Raw genomic sequence first — 21,853 nt, forward strand, 5'->3', positions numbered from 1 at the left:
TGAGAAATGTCTTAGAGATTAAGAAAGTAATTTGTAACTCATTTAGTGTTAGTAAACAAAATCCACTAGAGAATGAAGTAGGTGGCAGAGTAATTATGCTACTATGTAATAACATGGTTTTGAGTGAGAAACTTTTATGTAGTACCAATCTTTTTAATTTCTCTTTTCTCTAGTTAATAGCAAGGAATATGATCATTACTATAAATTTATAATACATTGTCTTGAATTTTCAAAAGATTGTTTCCAATTATTTATAAAATCTTATAATATAAGAAGTTTACACTTCAATAAATCTAGTGATGAATGTTCCCTAAATATTTATCATATCATAAATTGAAAAATACAATTCAAATATGATAAATATCCTTAAATTCCATATTTTTAAAAATTATAACATTTAATCCCAAAGATAATTATTTTGGTCAATAACATTAATCTCTTGAAACTCAATAATAAACTTTATTTCAAAATAAGTATTTAAACTATCAATACCTCATTCATTTCCTTCCTTAATAAATGATTGCTTTGATTTTCTTTAAATAAATTAATAGTTTGTTGAGATTGTTGGGATTTTGGATAGTAATGTAAAATGTCAAGTTAAAAAAACTCCAATATGGCCAACTTCAAAATATTTGTTAGTTTAATATATTATAAAATACACGAAAGGTTGATACTCTTTTTTTAACTTTGTATATTTGTTATTCAATAGATTATAAAAAAAAATTGTTAATATTCTATTTTTAACTCTTTATGTTTTATTGAAAATAAATAAATAAATCTTTACTAGACAAAATGTTTTTTAAAACTTATAATTTTTCTTTTCTGAATAATTAAAACCCTACTTTAATTTTCATTATAATATTTTTTAGGCCATGATACAGTGCCAAGCACCCTGAAAAATTATTTGCATATTAATATAAATTTATTCCTTCTCTTCTATGAACTTTTCAACATATAATTATTTTGATTAGATTTTGTTCCAACTTCAATTTGTGCACATGTAAACAAATTATCAAAGATTAATTTGCACAAACACTAAATTTTTCATTAAAATTAAAAGAATTGGTGACTTCACATTTCTCAACTTAAATTTCAACAATTTAATACCAATATAGATCCACCTTAACTACCGATCTTTTTAATTACTTCCTCTATTTAATATTTTTTAGGGCCAACATTAACATATTTATACAGTGTATACAAACACACTCTCATATATATATATATATATATATATATATATATATATATAAGTTTTATATTGAAATATTTAAAATAGAAATAGAAGATTTTATTTCTTTTAATTAATTTATCTAATTGTTTTGAAAATGAATCACATTAGCTAGGTCAAAACACTTTGGCAATCTAAAATATTTATATAATGGACTTTGAAAATAGATCTCTAAATAACTCTACTCACAAAAGCCTACATTCAAATACTTGATCTCTATAAAATTAATATAAAATAATATTATTTATCATGGGCATCTAAATATTTTATTTAGAGCTCAAAGAATGAAAGTAAAATATGTTTGCCTTTCTTTAATCCCGAATTGTAATATTGACAATGAACCAAGTGAGCACAATGAAAATATGAACCAACTGAGCACAATGAAAATGGTATCGTTGATGTTTTATAAGATTTTTTATTAAAACTAACCAAATATGTATAATCATTTTTTTATTATAATTGACATTGCTATTTTATTTAGAGTATTTTTTTTAAGGGACACATATCAACTCCAAAATGAGCACACAAAAAACCTCACATCACCCCCTCATACTAAGTTATAGAATGCACCTCTAGGCACAATAATTAAATTTTAAGGTTCAATTTGCAATACACCTCAATAAACATTTTAGTAGTCAATATCCCTTATCTTGTAGAGAAAAAAAATCTCACCCTAATATTTAATATTTGTTTAACTTAACTATTACTTTTAAAAATAATAATAAATTATTATTATAATTAAATACAATTATAATTAAAAATACTTTTAACATTTATTTAGTTTAATTATTATAAATAATAATAATTTATTATAAATAATAATTATAATAGATATCATTTTTTGGGATTCAATTTCATTAAGTCATTCATTTTCCATGAGAGGTAGTCATAACTGTCTAATTTCTCATGATTTTTGAATAGCCCACTTAGCACTCATTGCATCAGGGGATGCTCACAGGGGTGAAGAAGTGGGATTGAAACTAGTGAAATAAATCACATAGTGTCAATCATCACTTCGAGCACATGCCCCAAAGGTGATGATTGACACTATGTGATTTATTTCACTAGTTTCAATCCCACTTCTTCACCCCTATGAGTATTACCCGACGCAATGAGTGCTAAGTGGGCTATTCAAAAATAATGAGAAATTAGTTATGATGCCTCTCATGGAAATGGTCATAGATGAATGACTTACTTAAAGCAATTGAATCCCAAAAAATAATATCTAATATAATACACTGCAAAAACCACAATACTTAATAATATTTATTATAATTTATTATAAATAATAATAATAATTGATTATTAAGTAATAATTAAAATACAAATAGATATTTTCCAACTTTTCCACACCGCCGTTTAATTAACTTAGGTGGAACATGATATGTTTAATTTATGTCAACCTTCACCTGCATAAAATCTATGTATTCTCCATTACATCCATTAGCGTATACAAAAAATACTGGGATATTTTCCAACTTCCAACTTTTGCACCCCGTTTAATAAACTTGGGTGGAATATGGTATGTTTTAATTTATGCCAACCTTCACATACATGAAATGTATGTTTTCTCCATTACATCCATTAGTGTCTGTCTAGAAATCTTCATGTATTGTCCATTACATCCATTAGTGTACCTAGTAAAATCTATGTATTCTCCATTCATCCATTAGTGTATCTCTCCATTAGTGTATCTCTCTAGATATGTTTTCTCCATTACATCTATTTATTTATGTATTCTCCATTATATATATTAGTGTATCTCTCCAGATATTTTTCTGTATTCTTCATTACAAATACATATACATTTATTAGTGTATTTAAAAATAGATGAAAATACAAATAAAAATAAAAGTAAAAATTATTCACTATTTCCTTCCGCACACCCTTCCACATAACCACCCTTCCACATTATAAAAGTAAAAATTATTCACTATTTCCTTCCGCACACCCTTCCACATAACCACCCTTCCACATAACCAGTGGCAATGTATTCTCCATTAAATCCAGTCGTGTATATCTCTAGATACGTAGAGATAAAAAAATGAAAAAGAAAATTAAAATTAAAATTATTCACCATTTCCACACACCAGTGGCAATGACGATGAGTATATTTGATAAGTTCGTCATGAATGCGATGTGGCATAACATCGAGGCCATACGTGGAGTCTAACAATATAATCTGCAGCCTCGTTACTATATACAGCCATGTCCTATACAGCACTGGCCAGCATATTCTACACGGATTTGTTCGGCCTACTCGGTGATCTTTATGCTCCCCTTTCCCATACAAAGCTATAGGGAAAAACAGCTAAACGCATAACCCTTAAGAGGCAATTTTCAATGATACTTCCGAATGATAATATATATTACATAGTTTTGATGATGATCTGAGATATAATAGAATCCATTCAAGTTTTCCGTATGGTGGCATAAACTAATTGGTGCAAATACTGCTCAATTTAGAGCCATTATGAATGTTGTCAAGGTAGTTTCAACCGTTAATTAGATTTGAAAATTCACCTTCCTGCTCCATGTGAATCCGCCCTTAATCCCATTAACCAAACAAATCCTGATCATTGAATTTAAAGTTGCTCTGATATTCCTTTAACAATAAATGGGTGTCAAATCGACCAGCCGCAGGGGAACTCATTTGGTGGAGGTCTGGATTGATTTGATGAATAATACGTACTCAAAACAGTGTCCATCAAATTTTACCATATTTATGATCTACTTTGAATATATGATGATCTACTTCCAATATATGATGCAGTTGGACATGGCTTTAAAAAATATTTGTTTTTCATAAAACTATTTCCCCTTCTTTATTTCAGGTATAGTCATCAAGATTCCTAAGTTGATTTGCATTTTCTTTGCAACAGATTTGACAGTCCAGCAAATCTGGTTCCTGAAACCTTCAGCTAAGGAATTTAAAAACAATAAGCATGCAATTGTGTCCACCATCAAATTAAAATGCAAATATCACAATAACATGTTCGGTGCGATAAAAACCAACCGGGGATTGAAGGTTAGTGATTAGATTAACAAAGTTAGATGAATTGCGTGCCATTCACATCTTGAATCTATACTCGAATGTTTATACTCATCCTCCTACACCAAAAGGTTCACTATTAGAACCTGGGAAGAGAATGAATAGAACCTTTTCAGTCTGATAAAGCCAAATTACACCCAAGGATGGCAGAGTGGAAAAAATACAATTACCCATGAATCACCTAAAATAAAGAGCTTGTAATGGCGAGGGATCAAAATTGAGAACTGCAATTCTTTTCTACTTTCTGATGTGTTGATCCTGCTGCTCACTCTGTAATTGAACAAGAAGTTCAAGATATTTTTCAGTGTACTCACTACTAGAGGGAGCATAATAAGAGTTGATGAGGACCTCCAAAGTTGGAAGTTGAGATCACATGAGATGGTCATAGGACGTGCATTCAGCCCAACCCGAATGATATTTATGTTGCTGTCACTCTTGATGATCGCTTGCCTTCCATTGCATCTTTCTTCAATTTACAGCTTGCACATAGAAAGGGGCCTTCCCAAGAGCGCATATTTCCTGAAAAAAAAGATCCAGCATGCACAGAAATGCCCTCACTAGGTGTGATGTCAGTTTGACAGACAGCACAAGCGAACAATCCTGATACTGTCTGCACCGTATATTCCGAGCCCAGCCTGCAATGTCAAATGCTCAATTATTAGCATGACAGACTTGCAACAAGATGCATTCTACAATATTCTCTACAGCTAGTTTTTATTTCAGTACATCACATGGAAAAGCAAGGATTTAATGCTTCGTAGCTGAGACAAAGATATACAAGGCCATAACAGAAAAAGGCCTCCTTTGGACTTCTCTTACCTATGTATAAATAACATACCAAATCCTAAAAGGAAGGAAACACCATTCTATATTAAATGCCTAGAACCCAAAAAACACATAAGAAATAGATTAATGCGTTTACCAAGGCTGAACTGAGTATAAACTAAATCTGTTAACAGGAAAAAGATTATTTAAAAAAAACCAGATTAAAAAAATTTAAAATTTAAAAATGCCAAAATATAAGCAGGCATTACCCATGCATAGCCACAATTCAAATTTGCAACACAATTATCCAATTTTAATAAAAAATTGTAAACATAGATTGTCCACATTCAAGGAGCAGCAACTCAGATACAGTTTATCATGCTTTGTTCTGAATCCAATGATAAGTCTGTGTTTACAAAACATAATCTACTGCAAGGATGCTAAGCTGGAAATGGCTATCTACCTTTCAGCGAGCATTGCTGACCCCTCCTCAAAGATTTCCTGGACAATGTCTATATTTTGCTGCTTTTCAACTGACTTAGACGATGAATCAGTGGATTTCCTTCTGAAAAAATTCTTAAATTTGCCTTCCTTCTTAACTGGAGCTGGTGGTGCGGATTTCTCAGGTGGGATCAAATCCACTACAATGCATGTAGTGTCGTCCCTAAGTCCTCTTATCCTCAAAGCCTCCTACAGCTAAATCGGTTAGGCTATGATAGAAAATAAACTTAAAGATGGTGACATTGATTGCTTATCCTTGTCAACAGTATTTGTACCTTAACAATTTGTTTTGCAGCAAGTTCTGCTGGCAAGCCTCGGCAGCAATTTGCAGCCTTCTCAGAGCTCAATGCATCCCAAACACCATCAGTTGCAATGATAAGCCTTCCTCCAGCATTCGATAGCTATTGAAACAAAAAATTACCAGTCTAAATCAAACAGACACATTGTGACCAGGTATTTTTTTCCTCCAGTAAATGGATAAAATCGGTAAAGGATTAGAAGGGAAAAAGATGTTGGTGCACCTTCACTTGTTTTACATGAGGTATAGGTACAATGAACTCGCCCACATCCATATCCCCAATAGACCTAGACAGACAGAGACCTCCCGGCCAACATCTCAATGGTCCAATCTACAAGTATAAAGAAAATGTTCCAAATTACAGCCGTTGAAAAATTTGTTGAAAATTCTGGTAAGAGAACAATTCAGTTTAGAAAATGGCTTTGAAAGCAAGCATGACCATTAAACATGAGATAGATAAAATATAAGAGCTTTTATGTCAAGCCTAATGGAGGCCTTGTAGATAAAATTTAAGCACAGTAATTTTTAAATTATTAGTACTTTTACGAAAGAAACTGCAAGTGTAAGTCTAGGATAGGCCATTTTGTAGCAGAATGGTACACCATATGTAAATAACTTTGATGCTTATAAACTCATCAAAGCTAAAACGAACACATATGACGCACTTTAGCGAAGATAAAAACATCCGATTGTGACCAGCAATCATAAATTTGCACAAAAGAAGCACGGTCAAGTTTTACGAGCCTTTATTGTAGTATGTAAATTTACTTCTTTATGTCTATATATCCCACAAAAGATTGTGCAGATTCCTACCTCGGCTCCACCAACAGTATTCAATCTACCAATCTCACCACCACTGGCCATTATGCGCTCTCTCCTACAGTATCATATATCAATACAAATCAAGAGCTTGAAACAATAAACTGGCTAAACAAAGACTGGTTTCCACAATCAACTGACCAAAGGAATACAGACACTCGTATAGCACAAAGGGTCATGGTTTGTTCTGCATCATGGCAAGAATCTTACTCTTCAAGATTGGCCTCAAGCCTGTGATCAGCAGTTAAAAGAGAAACCAACCCTCCAGGCGATTCAAGAATGCAGCGAGAATCACCTACAGATGCTACCGTGACTGTCCAGCCATCTATTATCACAAAAGTAACGGTGGTTCCCGATGTTTGTTCTGGTAAAACCAACAGATATCAGAATGAGAAGGATGGGAAACGCCACTAGTAAAGATATACAGGACATGCAGCTAACAAAATATTAATGGGACATCCACAGGCACATATCTATATACCTTTGACCTGAAATTCTTTGTCGGTTTTGACAAAGCCTGCGACCATGGCTCTTGGCAACGCTGATAACCAGTCTTCTCTACTCAAACCTGTTGGCATGGCACTCATAATATCTTTCAGTAGATTTTCCTTTGAATATAGAGCTGCCGCTGATCCATTATGCCCATCAAAGATCTGAAATGACATAACAACATTTATCACTCCACTTGCTCATTTCATTTCATGATTCACGCACAATACAATGCAATTTTCAAACATGGGAAAAAAAATATGCGCCTAAATGCATTTAAGGGCTCGTTTTCTTTCTTCGTCCTAATAAATCAACAACCGACAAAATTCCGAAGAACAGAGACCTGAAAATTAGACATCGCAACCCAAATTCACAACTTCTTTTACGATCCCCTCAACCCTTGTGTTTTCCCACAGTGAAATACTATTTAGTTATGCACGAGGTCCGAGTTCAAATCTCTTTGCTCGCACAAAGAAACCCCTAAGATTTAATTGGTAAACAATAAATAAAGACCGACAGCCGAGGAACCTAAACCATAAGCTGAACAAAACAAAATAAACAGAAAATTTCTAAATAAATTGCCACAAGAGGATAACCAGAACATACCGCAAAAACAGCAAAGGTAGAGGACCCGTCCCCTGGAATTTTCTGGCATTCCAATTTCATAAGAGTGAAGTCCTCTCCTTTCTTGCTTTGGCCCGCCTGGCCATGTCGAATAGTCGGCTTCTCGATCTTCTCATTTTTGAGCTCGCGCTTCAGAAGTTCCGCCAAGGGCACCATCGGACCTTTCCTCCCGTACACGACCCCGTTTCCATTCCCGTTCGCCTGCTTCGTCTTCACCGGCATCATCTTCTCTCCCTCCTCGCTAAACTGCAAGCATCATAGGGCCGCCACGCCTACCGACTCAGAAAAAATGCCGAGAATAAACAATAACAAGCTCACCGATTGCAAATGCCAGCCGGTTTTGTCGGGAACCGGCTGAGATGCATCAATCTTTACATTCAAATCTGAGAAAACCTCGCCTTCAGCCGGCCAAACCTGCAAATCGGCTCAATATTTTGTCCCGGGCATACAAGTAAACAGATCTTTCACCTGCTCTCCCCCAATTTGCGATGGCGTCTGCAAATTCATTCAAATATTTAAAGATTTTGAATCCCGCAAAAGCTTAAAAAAGCGTCCAAAGAAAACCTGTTGTTCAGAGATTGAAGAAATAATCCACCCAGTACCATGATCTGTAAGCAAGTGGAGTAGGAAGGAGGATCGATCCGTATTATACATTGCAGGGTTTCCCACGGCATGGATGAGCAACACCGCGGAAACAACCCGCAATCAGAGTCGCAATACAGATCAAACTAAAATTTATGGCAAGTTGAAATCCGGACAACCCAAATGTTAAATTTAGTAACTCCATATCTTTTTTCAAATCTCTTAGGTTCCACCCTCCTCCATTCCGTGCGGAGCAGGGGAGCGGGTAAATCCCATTCATCCTCTTGTCAAAGAGTCAGTGACCAAGCCATTATGATTTTTTTATTGTTTATAAAGGATTTCAAATTTAAGGCACGAAAGTGTCCGCTCATTGCCTCCGTGTCCTCACGCTCTTTTTGTTTTGAGCGGATCACTGTGTTGACCTGCTGCGGCCTAGACTTTGTCTTCTTAAAAATAAAATTTTAAATAGGAATAACAACAAGGAAGGGAGGGGTCAGGCGAATAAAACGTTGTTTTATTCGCAAATTAATTATTGCTTTGAGTTTATCTAAACTATTATTTTAATCAAAATTTATTATAATAAGTTGCATTTCATTATTTTAATCAAAATTTATTATAATAAGTTGCATTTCAATATACGTTTACTTTTATTTATTTTATATTATTCTTATCTTTTCTCATTTTCACATTATACCATACGAGGGTTTTAACCATAACTTTATAAAATCCTTTCACTAAAAGGAACAATAAACCTCTTTACTTTGAGGAAGAACTTCAGACCTAGGGTTTAAATCCATGTTTTTAAATGGTATCATCAACTTGAGAACTAAATATGAAAGAAATCTATTATGGGTTTGAGGCTTAGTTTTTATGTATTTAAATTTTAGATTTTGGTTCATTTTGTTTTTTATTGTAGTAAAGATAATTTTCAATATGTAGAGAAGATAAGAAAGGAGAGTTCAGTATTCATGTCTATTATGTTGAGTTTTAACTTCAATTTGAAGGCCTGGTTATGGAAAAGAACAAGCTTCTCTTTTCAACTATGGTTCTCTCAGTTCGATCACAACACCATGACTACCATAATAACTCTAATCCATGTAAGATTCCCAAAACTTTTTTTTCACTTACTGTCTCTAAATTTTCTTAAAGCTATTGGAAACTCCCTAGGTCCTTTTATTAATGTTAATCGTGATCAAATTGTTCATTTGTTGGGAACCTTTACCCATATTTATGTTAAGCTCATTCTTCGTTGTCGGTTGCGACGGGCGCCGGGTGAGGTCGTGCACGAGGGCGCGCGGGTAGGCACGCGGGCGCGCAAGCGGGCGTACGAACGCACACGCGACGAAGCGACAGGTGAAAATGCGACGATAGAAGCGACGATATAAGAAACACTTAATTTGACTAAGTGTTGGAGCGAGCTTTATATGCGATGACAAAAGGATGTAAAGCCGACTTGTTAAGTGAGCTATGGGCGTGCGTGGAGACTTTTGGGGGTCGGCCTAAAGGTTGCACACCCCTTTGCTAATCAACGCATGAGATGGTATATATAAGGGAGCTCCAAGTTCATTTGGAGACAAGCAATTCGACTTGCATTCGCTCTTGGCATCTACGCAAGAGAAGTGTGTAGTTTGGGTTGAGACATGCGCATAACTCATGCGCATTAACTTGGAGAAGTGCGCAGGTGAAGTCTTGGTTGATGATTAGAAGAGTGGGTCGTATGTTGGTCGATGAGTGTGCGGTTTTGTGCAGAACTTAAGGTGGAGTTCTAGGTGTCTCGGGTGAGCACCCTCCTACCGTGTGAGGTTGGCACAAGTATTGTAAAGGTTGTTCTATGCCTTGATTTTAAAATATTCTAAGTATAGACTTGGAGTTTTGCCAAGTATACTTGATGATTGTATTATTGAAGAAATACTGATTATAATATATTGTTGGGCAGACTTGTTCAGGAGTTGCCCCTCCCCTTTATACTTGTTTGCAATTGTTGATGTTCTTGGTTTATTGCATGATGATAATGAATGAGTATGGGCTTCATTAAGTATAAAGGATAATTGCATTTTACTTGGTTGCGAAAAACAAACTAAGGACAAGTGAATTAGGCGTAGTCCATGAAGGTGAGTATTGGTGAAAAGAAAGCGTTCGGTGGTGCCGCACCTCGCTATAAGCGGTTGGAAGACTACCGCAGGTGTAGGGGCGTGACAGGTGGTATCAGAGTAGCTGATTCAGGGTATTGAAGGTTGAAGCTGCTACACAACTTCACCGAAGTGAAGTTGGTATCAGAGCAAGGTTGCTCGTGACAGTGAAAGGGTACTTTCAGGTGAAGGAAACTGTTTCACACGAAGTGGAACAAGGGTTGGTTCTAATTGCAGGTGACTTGGTGAAGCTGTTGGATGGTCGAAACTAGATTGCAAAGGAGAAAGAAGTTGTTAGAGATGGCAGTCGAATCTCAGGCTGGGTCTAGTCACGTTATGAAGGATACTACTATTGGGTTCATTGAAAAGGTGTTGGAAAAGATGGAGAGTATGGAGACTTCTTGGGATAAGAAGATGGACTTGTTTGCTAAAGAACAAGAGGCCAACTTGAAGACAAGGGAAGAGCTCGATGAACTCCGAACACAACATGATGAACTCCGAACACAATATGAGTACACTGATCTTATGTGTACACAACTTGAAGTAAGGGTCAAAGAGGTTGAAGAAGCAAGGGATCAAGGTCTTGCAGAGATCGTGAACTTGAAGCAAACTCTTGACGAAGCCAAGGATGAGATAGCGGTGTTGAAGAAGGTTGTGAGGCATAACTCAGGTGGAGGAGTACCTCATGTGAAGGTCAAGGAACCAAAATCTTATGATGGTACAAGGAATGCAAAGACTCTTGGCAACTTTCTATGGGACATGGAGCAATACTTGGAACGATTGGGTCTATCTGACGATGAGACAAAGGTCAAGGTAGCTGCTCAGTTCTTAACAAAGGATGCTAAGATGTGGTGGCGAAGGAGGTTAGATCAGATTGCCAATGGTAGTGCTGATGACATTACTTCGTGGGATGACATGAAGAAGGCTTTGCAGACTCATTTCAGTCCTCAGGATGAAACATGGGAAGCAAGGACGAAGATTAAGTACATAAAGCAGACCGGAAGCCTACAAGCATATCAGCGGGAGTTTGCAAGTGCAGCTCTGGAACTTCCTAACATGGCGGAGAGAGACAAGGTGTTCAACTTCATTATTGGGTTGAAGCCTTGGGCACGCAATGAAGTGAAGAGGCAGAAGATTAGGACACTTGAAGAAGCTTTTGCTGTTGTTGACAGGTTGGTGGAACATTATGATGAGACTTCTGATGATAGGAAGAAGAAGTCTGATAAACCGAAAGATAAGAAGAAGGAAGATGCTTCGAAATCAGATGATAGTTCGAAGACGAAGAAAGCCTTAAAGTGTTGGATATGTGCTGGACCACATACGGTGAAGAATTGTCCTTCTAAACCAAAGGTGGCTGCTATTGCACAATCTGATGCGAATAATGAAGGTGCTTATGTGGGATGATGCAGATACTTGGTGCTTCTGCTACTACGGAGGTGGTCTCTAGGAGGGATCCTGAGAGGAACAGATTGGAGTATGTTCGGATGAAGGTTGGAGGTGCTGATATACTCACTATGGTGGATAGTGGGGTTTCTCACAACTTCATGAGCGAAGATACTGCGAGAAGAGTTGGGCTGAAGTTTGTACCGGCAAAGGCACAAATGAAGACAGTGAATTCTCCTCCTATTGAGATTCTTGGTATAGCTGAGAGGGTGGACACTACACTTGGTGAATGGACCGGGAAGGTGGACTTCACTATAGTGCGGATTGATGACTATGAGGCTGTATTGGGGATGGAATTCATGAAACAATTTGAGGCTATGGTTGTTCCACATTTGAGGAAGCTCTACATTTATGATGGAAGGGAAGATGTACCCATTGGTGTGACAAGACCTGATTGTAAATTTGGAGTGATGCAAATGGAAGATAAGGAAAAGGTGAATAAGCGATTGTCTACTATTGAGGCAAAGCTTACCGAGCAGTCATTGGTCATTAGATCACTTTCAGATAGCATCTTGGATTTTTCAAGAAGGCTAGAGTTGGTGGAGGATGATGATGATGAGGAGGAGGTATATGTGAGGCTGGATGTCTAGAAGGAAGACCGGGTTGCTTATCTACAAAGGATGGAGATTGAGGATCATGATAGATGGATTGAGTTGATTAGTGAGGGAGAGCCTTCAGGCTCTACTCCCTCTACATCTTCTTAGATGGATGAAGAAGATGGGGCTCATTGTTGGCTGCTCATGGCAGTGAGTCCCTTAAACATGTTTGAGCAGGTATGATTGAAGGTGCAGGGATGGCTTGGCATCAAGCATCATGACATGTTGCAGATGGATGGAGTTCCATGGACCTGAGCATGGATTATGGTGGTAGATTCTTGATGAGTCAAGGATGTGGCAGATGTTTGAGAAACAACTGATGATGGCATGAGGATGTTCACTCTCATGGATTGAGCGTGATGGTTAGATTAGCTACCCAACTAGTTCAGACATGGGGTCGCGAAGTGCGCAGAGATATGTTGGCATTGCGTTGGAGTATCATGACAGAGGTTCACATGATGACACATGATGGGGTCGACACAAGATGTTGCAGTGGAGATTGTGACAGAGGAGTCGATGATCATGGATCGAGATGATATCTGGTGGGGAACATACCGTGAAGGTGCATACCTTGGTATGGGTATCTTGGTGGCAGTTAGTCACTAAGGTGAGACATGATGGAGATGGAGTTCTATATATGTTGCAGGGATGTTTGCCTTATGTAGAGGAGTCGACATCATGGATGATGATGATCTTGGTGGATGGCTACCGAGATGATATGTTGTCGAGGACGACAACGATTTCAGGTGGAGGAGGATGTAAGACCTTCGAGCCTCGGTTGCGACGGGCGCCGGGTGAGGTCGTGCACGAGGGCGCGTGGGTAGGCACGCGGGCGCACGAACGCACACGCGACGGAGTGACAGGTGAAAATGCGACGATAGAAGCGACGATATAAGAAACACTTAATTTGACTAAGTGTTGGAGCGAGCTTTATATGCGATGACAAAAGGATGTAAAGCCGACTTGTTAAGTGAGCTATGGGCGTGCGTGGAGACTTTTGGGGGTCGGCCTAAAGGTTGCACACCCCTTTGCAAATCAACGCATGAGATGGTATATATAAGGGAGCTCCAAGTTCATTTGGAGACAAGCAATTCGACTTGCATTCGCTCTTGGCATCTACGCAAGAGAAGTGCGCAGTTTGGGTTGAGACATGCGCATAACTCATGCGCATTAACTTGGATAAGTGCGCAGGTGAAGTCTTGGTTGATGATTAGAAGAGTGGGTCATATGTTGGTCGATGAGTGTGCGGTTTTGTGCAGAACTTAAGGTGGAGTTCTAGGTGTCTCGGGTGAGCACCCTCCTACCGTGTGAGGTTGTCACAAGTATTGTAAAGGTTGTTCTATGCCTTGATTGTAAAATATTCTAAGTATAGACTTGGAGTTTTGCCAAGTATACTTGATGATTGTATTATTGAAGAAATACTGATTATAATATATTGTTGGGCAGACTTGTTCGGGAGTTGCCCCTCCCCTTTATACTTGTTTGCAATTGTTGATGTTCTTGGTTAATTGCATGATGATAATGAATGAGTATGGGCTTCATTAAGTATAAAGGATAATTGCATTTTACTTGGTTGCGAAAAACAAACTAAGTAAGGACAAGTGAATTAGGCGTAGTCCACGAAGGTGAGTATTGGTGAAAAGAAAGCGTTCGGTGGTGCCGCACCTCGCTATAAGCGGTTGGAAGACTACCGCAGGTGTAGGGGCGTGACAGGAGGGGTCAGGCGAATAAAATGTTGTTTTATTCGCAAAAAAATTATTGCTTTGAGTTTATCTAAACTATTATTTTAATCAAAATTTATTATAATAAGTTGCATTTCATTATTTTAATCAAAATTTATTATAATAAGTTGCATTTCAATATACGTTTACTTTTATTTATTTTATATTATTCTTATCTTTTCTCATTTTCACATTATACCATACGAGGGTTTTAACCATAACTTTATAAAATCCTTTCACTAAAAGGAACAATAAACCTCTTTACTTTGAGGAAGAACTTCAGACCTAGGGTTTAAATCCATGTTTTTAAATGGTATCATCAACTTGAGAACTAAATATGAAAGAAATCTATTATGGGTTTGAGGCTTAGTTTTTATGTATTTAAATTTTAGATTTTGGTTCATTTTGTTTTTTATTGTAGTAAAGATAATTTTCAATATGTAGAGAAGATAAGAAAGGAGAGTTCAGTATTCATGTCTATTATGTTGAGTTTTAACTTCAATTTGAGGGCCTGGTTATGGAAAAGAGCAAGCCTCTCTTTTCAACCATGGTTCTCTCAGTTCGATCACAACACCATGACTACCATAATAACTCTAATCCATGTAAGATTCCCAAAACTTCTTTTTCACTTATTGTCTCTAAATTTTCTTAAAGCTATTGGAAACTCCCTAGGTCCTTTTATTAATGTTAATCGTGATCAAATTGTTCATTTGTTGGGAACCTTTACCCATATTTATGTTAAGCTCATTCTTCGTTGTGGGTTGCCCAATAAGATGCTCATATAATGTGTTGATCTCACTTTTACCCAATTATTCGACTATGAAAACAAAATGTTTAGATGTAGAACATGTCAACAAACTATACAACTCTGATAAGAATGTAGGTCTTCCCTAGCCTCTTCTCCATTTGTGAGCCTTGAGAAAAATTCTAGAGGATGCCAAGAAACAATGAAAAGCATGCATGGTCCAACATGTAAGCATAATCAATGCATTCATAGGCAGTGTTGTTTGAAAAAATACCTCAACAATACTCGGAGGAGATTGTCTAGGTTCCCTTAGCTAGTGGAGAGGAGAAACACTCAATGTTGGTGCCATTGATTTCCTCTAGAGGTCTAAAGTGCCTCCTCAAATCAAAACAATTATATGATAAAGGAGGATTCCCTTTAGATATGCACCCATTCTATAAAAAAAAGTGTGCCCCTTTCTCCTTTGAGTTTGCCTGTCATTTTCTAGCAGTGTTTGTTGATTTAAAACCCTAAAATGGAAACTCTCAATCCAATAAAAAAGGCCTAGCAAAACTAGCTAAAAAAATAAGGAACAATAGTGTGAAATGAGAAATTATAGAAATAAGGTCGATAATGATGGATTTATTTTCAGGTTTTACATCAACATATATGGTTAGTAAATGAAGTATAGTTCAACCATGAAAAAGGTGCACATTCTTTTAACATGGTTGTGTATTCTCATTATTGATATTATTTATGTAATTTCTAATCTCGTAATATTGTCCCTTCTTTATTTGTTGGTTTTGTTGGGGTTCCTTCTTCTTTTCTTGTGAATTTTCCCAATTAAATAGATCTTTCATCTACTCTTCCCTAATTGTGACATTGTCTATAAATTCATTCAAATATTTCAAGGTTTTGAATCCTTGCAAAAACTAAAAAGGGCATCCAAAGAAAACCTATGGTTTAGAGATTCAAGAAATACTCCACTCGATACCATGATCTGTAAGCAAGTGGAGTAGCAAGGAGGGTCGACTTTGTTTTCTTAAAATAAAATTTAAAATAAGAATAAGAACAAGCAAGGAAGGGTCATGGGAGAGAGATGTTATTTTATTTACAAATTAATTATTGCTTTGAATTTATCATCAAAATTATTTTAATCAAAATTTATTATAAAAAGTTTCATATATGTTTACTTTTATTTAGTTTATAATAATAATAATATTATTATTAGTATTAGTATTATTATTCATTTTCGCATGTGATCGTGACAAGGGTTTAAACCATAACTCTATAAAATCCTTTCATTAAAAGGAACAATAAGCCTTTTACTTTAGGAGGAGCCTGAGACCTGGGGTTTTAAATCCATGTCTTATCATGGCACCATGAACTTGAGATCTAGTCATGAAGAAATATATTTATGTGTTTGAAGCTTAGATTTTAGCTAACTGTATTTTTTATTTTGATAGAGACATTTGCTAAATTTACCATATATTTAAGGTTTAGATTTTGGCTAATTTTATCTTTGATTTCCCTAGAGACACCTTTCAATGAGTAGAGAATATACCAAAAGAGATCTCCATGCCCACCATGTCAAACCCTAATTTCGTAAACAAGAGATCTGAGGTCAAAAGAGGTGTTGGCTTAGCTATGGACGAGTTGTGTCTCGCCAAAGGCTAGGTTTAACACGCCTCTTAGTGCATGAATAATCTTCATTCAACTCATCTCACATAGTTAATGTACGTATAACATGAATCTTTAGAAGCAAGGCACCATCAATTCTTATCTTCAAGTCTTTCTGAGGTCCCTTTAAGGGGAAATGCTTTGTTTTCAAATGAAATCCACAATTTGAATTTACACACTAAAGTCATAATTCAATGGAGAGAAGGGACATTGCTAAGTCATCAAATGTTGCTCTATATCAGTAGGCAACTCTTTAATGGTGTCTTTCTCACATATTATGGCATCAACAAGTGATCCATATTTATGCAGGAATGAAATGAAATATAGATTTAAATAGAAACACAAAGTTACAGTGGAAATTAAACTTTAATTCATTGATAACAAAATACTAAAAAATGTTTACACGTAGAATGGAAATAAACTAGCTCGGGCAATGGTAGCTTATCTCTTAGAAGAGTTGTGGCAGCTACAAGCCTCTGAACTGTGTTACAATGAGGCTCGAAGACCTATTTATTATTGAGGAACAAGGGAAAACTCTAAACATCCAAAAACCTAACCCTAGGAGATGAAGTGCAAAAATCTGTGGGCCCCATTGGGGTAAATTGGTACATCAACTTTCCAGGGTCGTAACTTTGGCATATGATCTTCCTTTGATGCGTATGATACCTCGTTAGAAAGATCTATCAGAGGAATACAACTTTCAATTGCGACCCCCTACTACAACGTAAGGGTTTGCTCGTTTTCCAAAAAAAAAACATTGTTTAGGGCCTCAAAACGGCTCTGAAAGTTTAGGACCTGAAAAATCTGCCAAAAATAGTAAATTGTGCTACAATTAAGGAAATTGAAAGAAACAACGGTGGGGGGTCCAACTGGAATAGGTGGGTGGCCACCAATATCCACCTGAATCAAGCATTTCCCCTTAGGAAGCAATGGTCCCCATTGCATTGAGTGCCTCCATGAGATGGGGAAACTTTTGCTGAACTTGGTCCTTGGTGAGCCACTTGCCTTGTTGCATGAGTTGGCCAACTTTGACAACTTGATACAGTTTGATCCTCTATTTGCGAGTGTTCTTTATCTGTGTGTCCATGATTCGATCAGTTGTGGCAAGTTCAATGCAATCCACTTTGAGCTTCGTTTGTGTCAACTGCTTAGCAATGTATGATGTGTCTAGCAATTGTGGAAAATATGGTAGACGAAGGTCCACATTGAATACTGAGCTCGAAAGAGTTGTCTCCCATAACCTTGGTGATGGTGTAAGGCCCATATTAGAGTGCTCGAAGCTTACGATGGGCTCCAGTGATGCGCTCTTTTTGTAGATGTAACCAAACTTTGTCGCCCACCTAAAACTTATGAGGCACCCGATGTTGATCATGTCATTTTTTGTATTTTTCATTGCCTTTCTCTAGGATGTCGTGAACTTACTGGCGAATGTTGTGAATGCACTCAATAAACCTGGTGACTTTATCAACTTCGAAGTTGAACATGGGCAGATTCTTCCTATGTAGTTGCAAAAGGCAGTGCAACATCAAGGGGACATAATGGTTGAAATCTTAGGCCCACTTCAAAGGGGTTGTGTACAGTCGACCTATAGAGAGCCCTGTTATAATTGTGTTTCACATAGGGAAGACTCTCGTACCATGTTCGCAGATGCTTAGAGTTGTACATGCATAGTATGTGCACAATCATCATGTTGACAACCTTTGTCTTCCCATCAGTTTGGGGGTGGAATGCAGTAGACTTGGTGAGCTTGGTGTCCAACTATGACCAAAGGCTCGACCAAAATTCGCTTAGGAACCTGCTATCCTGATTTGATATAATGGTCTACAGGACCCCAAAATGTACTCACAGTCATTCAGAAAAGAGTCTGGTAGTGGCCTTTGTTGTGATAATCTTCTTGTAAGAAAACAATATGGTCATCTTATAAAATCTATCAATGACCATAAATACACAGTTGTTGCCATGCTTCGTAGAAGGAAGGCCAGACATATAGTCCTTGGAGATGGATTACCAAGGTCGACGAGGGGTAGGCAGAGGAGTATACAAGCCTTGCTTCTTAATAGTTGGCTTGGTGATAGCACAGGCAGTGTAGTATCTGATGTATTTTCCAACATCCTGTCGGATATTTGGCTAATACAAATACTTTTGTAGTATGGCCACAGTTTTCTCCACACCAAAGTGTCCTACAACATGACTGTAGTGCACCTCCCAAATCAGCTTGGCACACTCACTTGAAGGAACATAAAGGCGGCCTAGGTAGCATAATAATGCATCCTGGAGGTGGAAGTCTGGAACTTGCTTGCCATCCACTAGCATCTATTATGTAGCGGAGAACTCTAGATCATTTTTATATAGTTGCGGCTATCCAAAAGTCTCGTGGCCACAAGAGTTGAGAACAATGGCCAGTGCTGCAACCGATGCCCGACTAAGGAAATCTGCAACATGATTTGTAATAGTCTTGGTTAAAAAATCATGTAACATATATAAGACCAAGGTCATGGGACACATATTCCAAGTTGAATGGTGGGAAAAACATCCTAGTGGGTGTCACTTTCGGTTTACTATGGCTAAGGAAATTGGCAAAGGCAATGGAAAAGGCTTTAAAAAGGAAAGAGGCATTAATTGGCATTTTATTTATGAAAATAATGGAAAATGGGAGAAAAGGAAGGTGAAAGGTCACAAGTTTCATGTGAAGAGGAAATTGAAGGAAAATAATAGAAAATGAATAAAATAGAGGCCTCATTTTATAAAAATGCTTCTGAGGATTAGTTCATGGACTTTTGTCAATTCACTTATGGCTCTCATTCTATTCTCTCTCTCTCATACTCTTGGACACTTGAGAGTTTTCTTGGAGCACTCTTGGAGGAGTGTGACATACCTTGGAGTTGGAGCAACAAGGCAAAGGAAAGCAGGAAAGCATAAGAGGACAACGGTCATGTGGTTTCTTGGTTATGATTTGTCATTGACATGGAGGATTCCCTGGATCGATAGTGGTTTTGCCTAGCCTTTCCATTTCCTACATATCCATGGCGTTGTGGGTTTTCCATTTTGTTTTATGGTTGGTGCTCATGTTCCTTATGGTTCTAGATTGGGTTATTAGTTCCGGGAGACTTGGTTGAACAAACGCTTTGGAATCCCTGTAACAACTTGGGTTGAGTTGCTAGTCCTGGAAGCCTTGGTTGGACAAAAATTTTGGAGCCCTTAGTGGGTTGAGTTACTAGTCCTAGAGCCTTGGTTTGACAAATGCTCTGGAAGCCCAGCAGCAGCTGTGGGTTGAGTTACTAGTCCTGGAGCCTTAGTTGGACAAACGCTCTGAAAGCCCAGTGACAGTTATGGGTTGAGTTACTAGTCTTGGAAGTTAGGTTGGAACAAACACTCTGGAGCCCTAGACAACTTGGGTAGAGACTGATTTGGTGATGGTTAGTGATGTATGCCCGTGAGGTGGAGTCACTAGTTGAGGGTTGAGGCGGTTTGGCCTCTAGATGCCCTGGTTTGGTTTTGCTTGGTTTATTCCATGAGATCCCACATTCATGCTTGGAATATGGCACGTGGGTGATTGGTTGAAAGAAATATTTGGTTCAGCTCAATCTATGGTCGGGTGGTACATGGAAGTCCCTAACTTGGCTGGCATTTTCATATGTTAATAAGAGGTATTTTCTATTGCGATCCATGAGCATATGTATAGATTATGATGGTGATATTATGGTTGAGTTGCCATGGTCTATATGTTGGTTATTGATGGTTTATATGTTGGTTATTATTTGGTTATATGTTGGTTATAAGCATGGTTTTATGACAGATCCTAGTCATGGCTCTTGTCATGTTTTGGTTAATGAATGAATGAATGATGATTGTATGACCTAATAGATGTTATTGCAGCCATTATGAGAAGGCACTATACCTTCTTGATGATTTTGAGATAAGTATCAGACCCCTATGCTCAAACGTATATTTTTGACCTGTAGATTTCATGTTCATGATATGTTTGACGGAATGTTTATCGTGGATAAACCTTGTTAGGTCAAGTTCTTGCCTAAGATTTGTATGGAAGGCTTTGTCCTTGTGTCATTCATGGTTTTGGAATGTTTCATTATGTTCTAGGCAAAGATATGGATCCTAGCCTGAAAAAGTGGCTTAAATCCATGGTCGTAGGCACAAAACTGGGTGAAAAAGGCTGCAGTCGCTCCCTTGTAGGCATCATCTGTGCAACTGGAGGGTTTCAGTCGAAATCAGGTAGTGTTTTGTGAGCATCTGGGAGACCAGGGCACTAAAAAAAGAGGTTTAAATTAGGGTATGGGCACCTAGAAGGGTGGTTTAGCCCTTGGGGTTCTTGTAGCACCCGATAGGGAAGTCATTAAGGTGTTTTTTTGGTCAATTCCACTTCCTTAAGGTGATCTAGGAGGTTAAATCATATCATAGTAGATCTCCATGACATGTTTACCACGATAAGCTAGTAACTTGGGTAAATGTGGGAGGAGGGCATTACAGAGTGGTATTAGAGCAAGGTTCAACGCTTGGACTAGATGGGCGGAATTTGTTTGTCATGCATGCATATAGGATGTATATGTGCTTGTTATGTATGCATGGTGATGGTCATTGTTATAGTTGTGTTGTCATGTATAAGTTGATGAGGTTGTTGTTGGGATGTGCTTGTCATGAATTCATATCGGTTGTATATGCATTTGTTATGCATGTCATTGTCTATATGTTGTTATTGATGCATTTTCAAGGTTATAGTTATGCATGTATAGTAGATCAGACATGCATCGCGAGGTCATTGTATGCAATTAGGCCATCACGACGCTATTGGTATGTCATGATGCTAATGTGTTGGCGAAGATTGTAGATTTTCCACGTAGATTCAAACTGCTAATTATAATTTACTAAAACAATAGACTTGAATCTACTCTACTCATCAATGGAAACAAGTAATTGTTCGAGAAATCACAACATAAACATGAGACAAAATTCAATCACACATATTCTCATAGATTTATCTAAGGGGAAAGCAACTATTCAAAACCCCTTCCTATTTGTATTGCATAAGTCATAAAATAGAGAAGGTTTACAATGCTTGCTCAAGCTTGAGTAACCTCTACACAAGTATAATCTATCTCGTTGCTTCTTAGACACGTCCTGGTCAATACTTAACCAATTTTCTGCTTTTCCAAGTCCCTATTTCCTTGTGTTGTTTCCTTGGGA

At 37.3% G+C, this 21,853-nt stretch overlaps 1 protein-coding gene across 3 annotated transcripts; it reads right to left on the reverse strand.

The window, feature by feature from the left end:
* Window positions 1–4,231: 4,231 nt before the first annotated feature.
* LOC149157622 (putative protein phosphatase 2C 5) lies at window positions 4,232–8,651 on the reverse strand. Of its 3 annotated transcripts, XM_089435928.1 has the most exons (10): window positions 8,382–8,651; window positions 8,194–8,274; window positions 7,762–8,025; window positions 7,148–7,319; window positions 6,877–7,030; window positions 6,661–6,724; window positions 6,071–6,178; window positions 5,825–5,950; window positions 5,512–5,738; window positions 4,232–4,918 (listed from the first exon to the last, which is right to left on the reverse strand). In XM_089435928.1, exons 3-10 carry the CDS (start codon window positions 8,002–8,004, stop codon window positions 4,702–4,704), a joined length of 1,311 nt encoding a protein of 436 aa, XP_089292054.1. In that variant the 5' UTR covers window positions 8,005–8,025; window positions 8,194–8,274; window positions 8,382–8,651; the 3' UTR covers window positions 4,232–4,701. The 3 variants fall into 3 exon arrangements, with proteins under 3 accessions (XP_089292054.1, XP_089292053.1, XP_089292052.1); XM_089435927.1 differs by having other exon boundaries at window positions 8,194–8,651; XM_089435926.1 differs by having other exon boundaries at window positions 7,762–8,274; window positions 8,382–8,650.
* Between the last annotated feature and the right edge of the window lie 13,202 nt (window positions 8,652–21,853).

This window comes from Pinus tabuliformis, chromosome 5_2 (genome assembly GCF_031772625.1).
Source record: "Pinus tabuliformis cultivar Carrire ecotype Pingquan chromosome 5_2, CPIR1, whole genome shotgun sequence".
Classification (NCBI taxonomy): domain Eukaryota; kingdom Viridiplantae; phylum Streptophyta; class Pinopsida; order Pinales; family Pinaceae; genus Pinus; species Pinus tabuliformis.

Bases quoted from the DNA above. Each gene is read 5' to 3' on its own strand.
- LOC149157622 (XM_089435928.1), bottom strand. From the start codon at position 8,004: ATGATGCCGGTGAAGACGAAGCAGGCGAACGGGAATGGAAACGGGGTC. The intron at 6,725-6,876 runs GTAAGATTCTTG...ATGATACTGTAG, and splicing joins CTTGAGGCCAATCTTGAAGA to GAGAGAGCGCATAATGGCCA. The intron at 6,179-6,660 runs GTAGGAATCTGC...TTATACTTGTAG, and splicing joins ATACTGTTGGTGGAGCCGAG to ATTGGACCATTGAGATGTTG.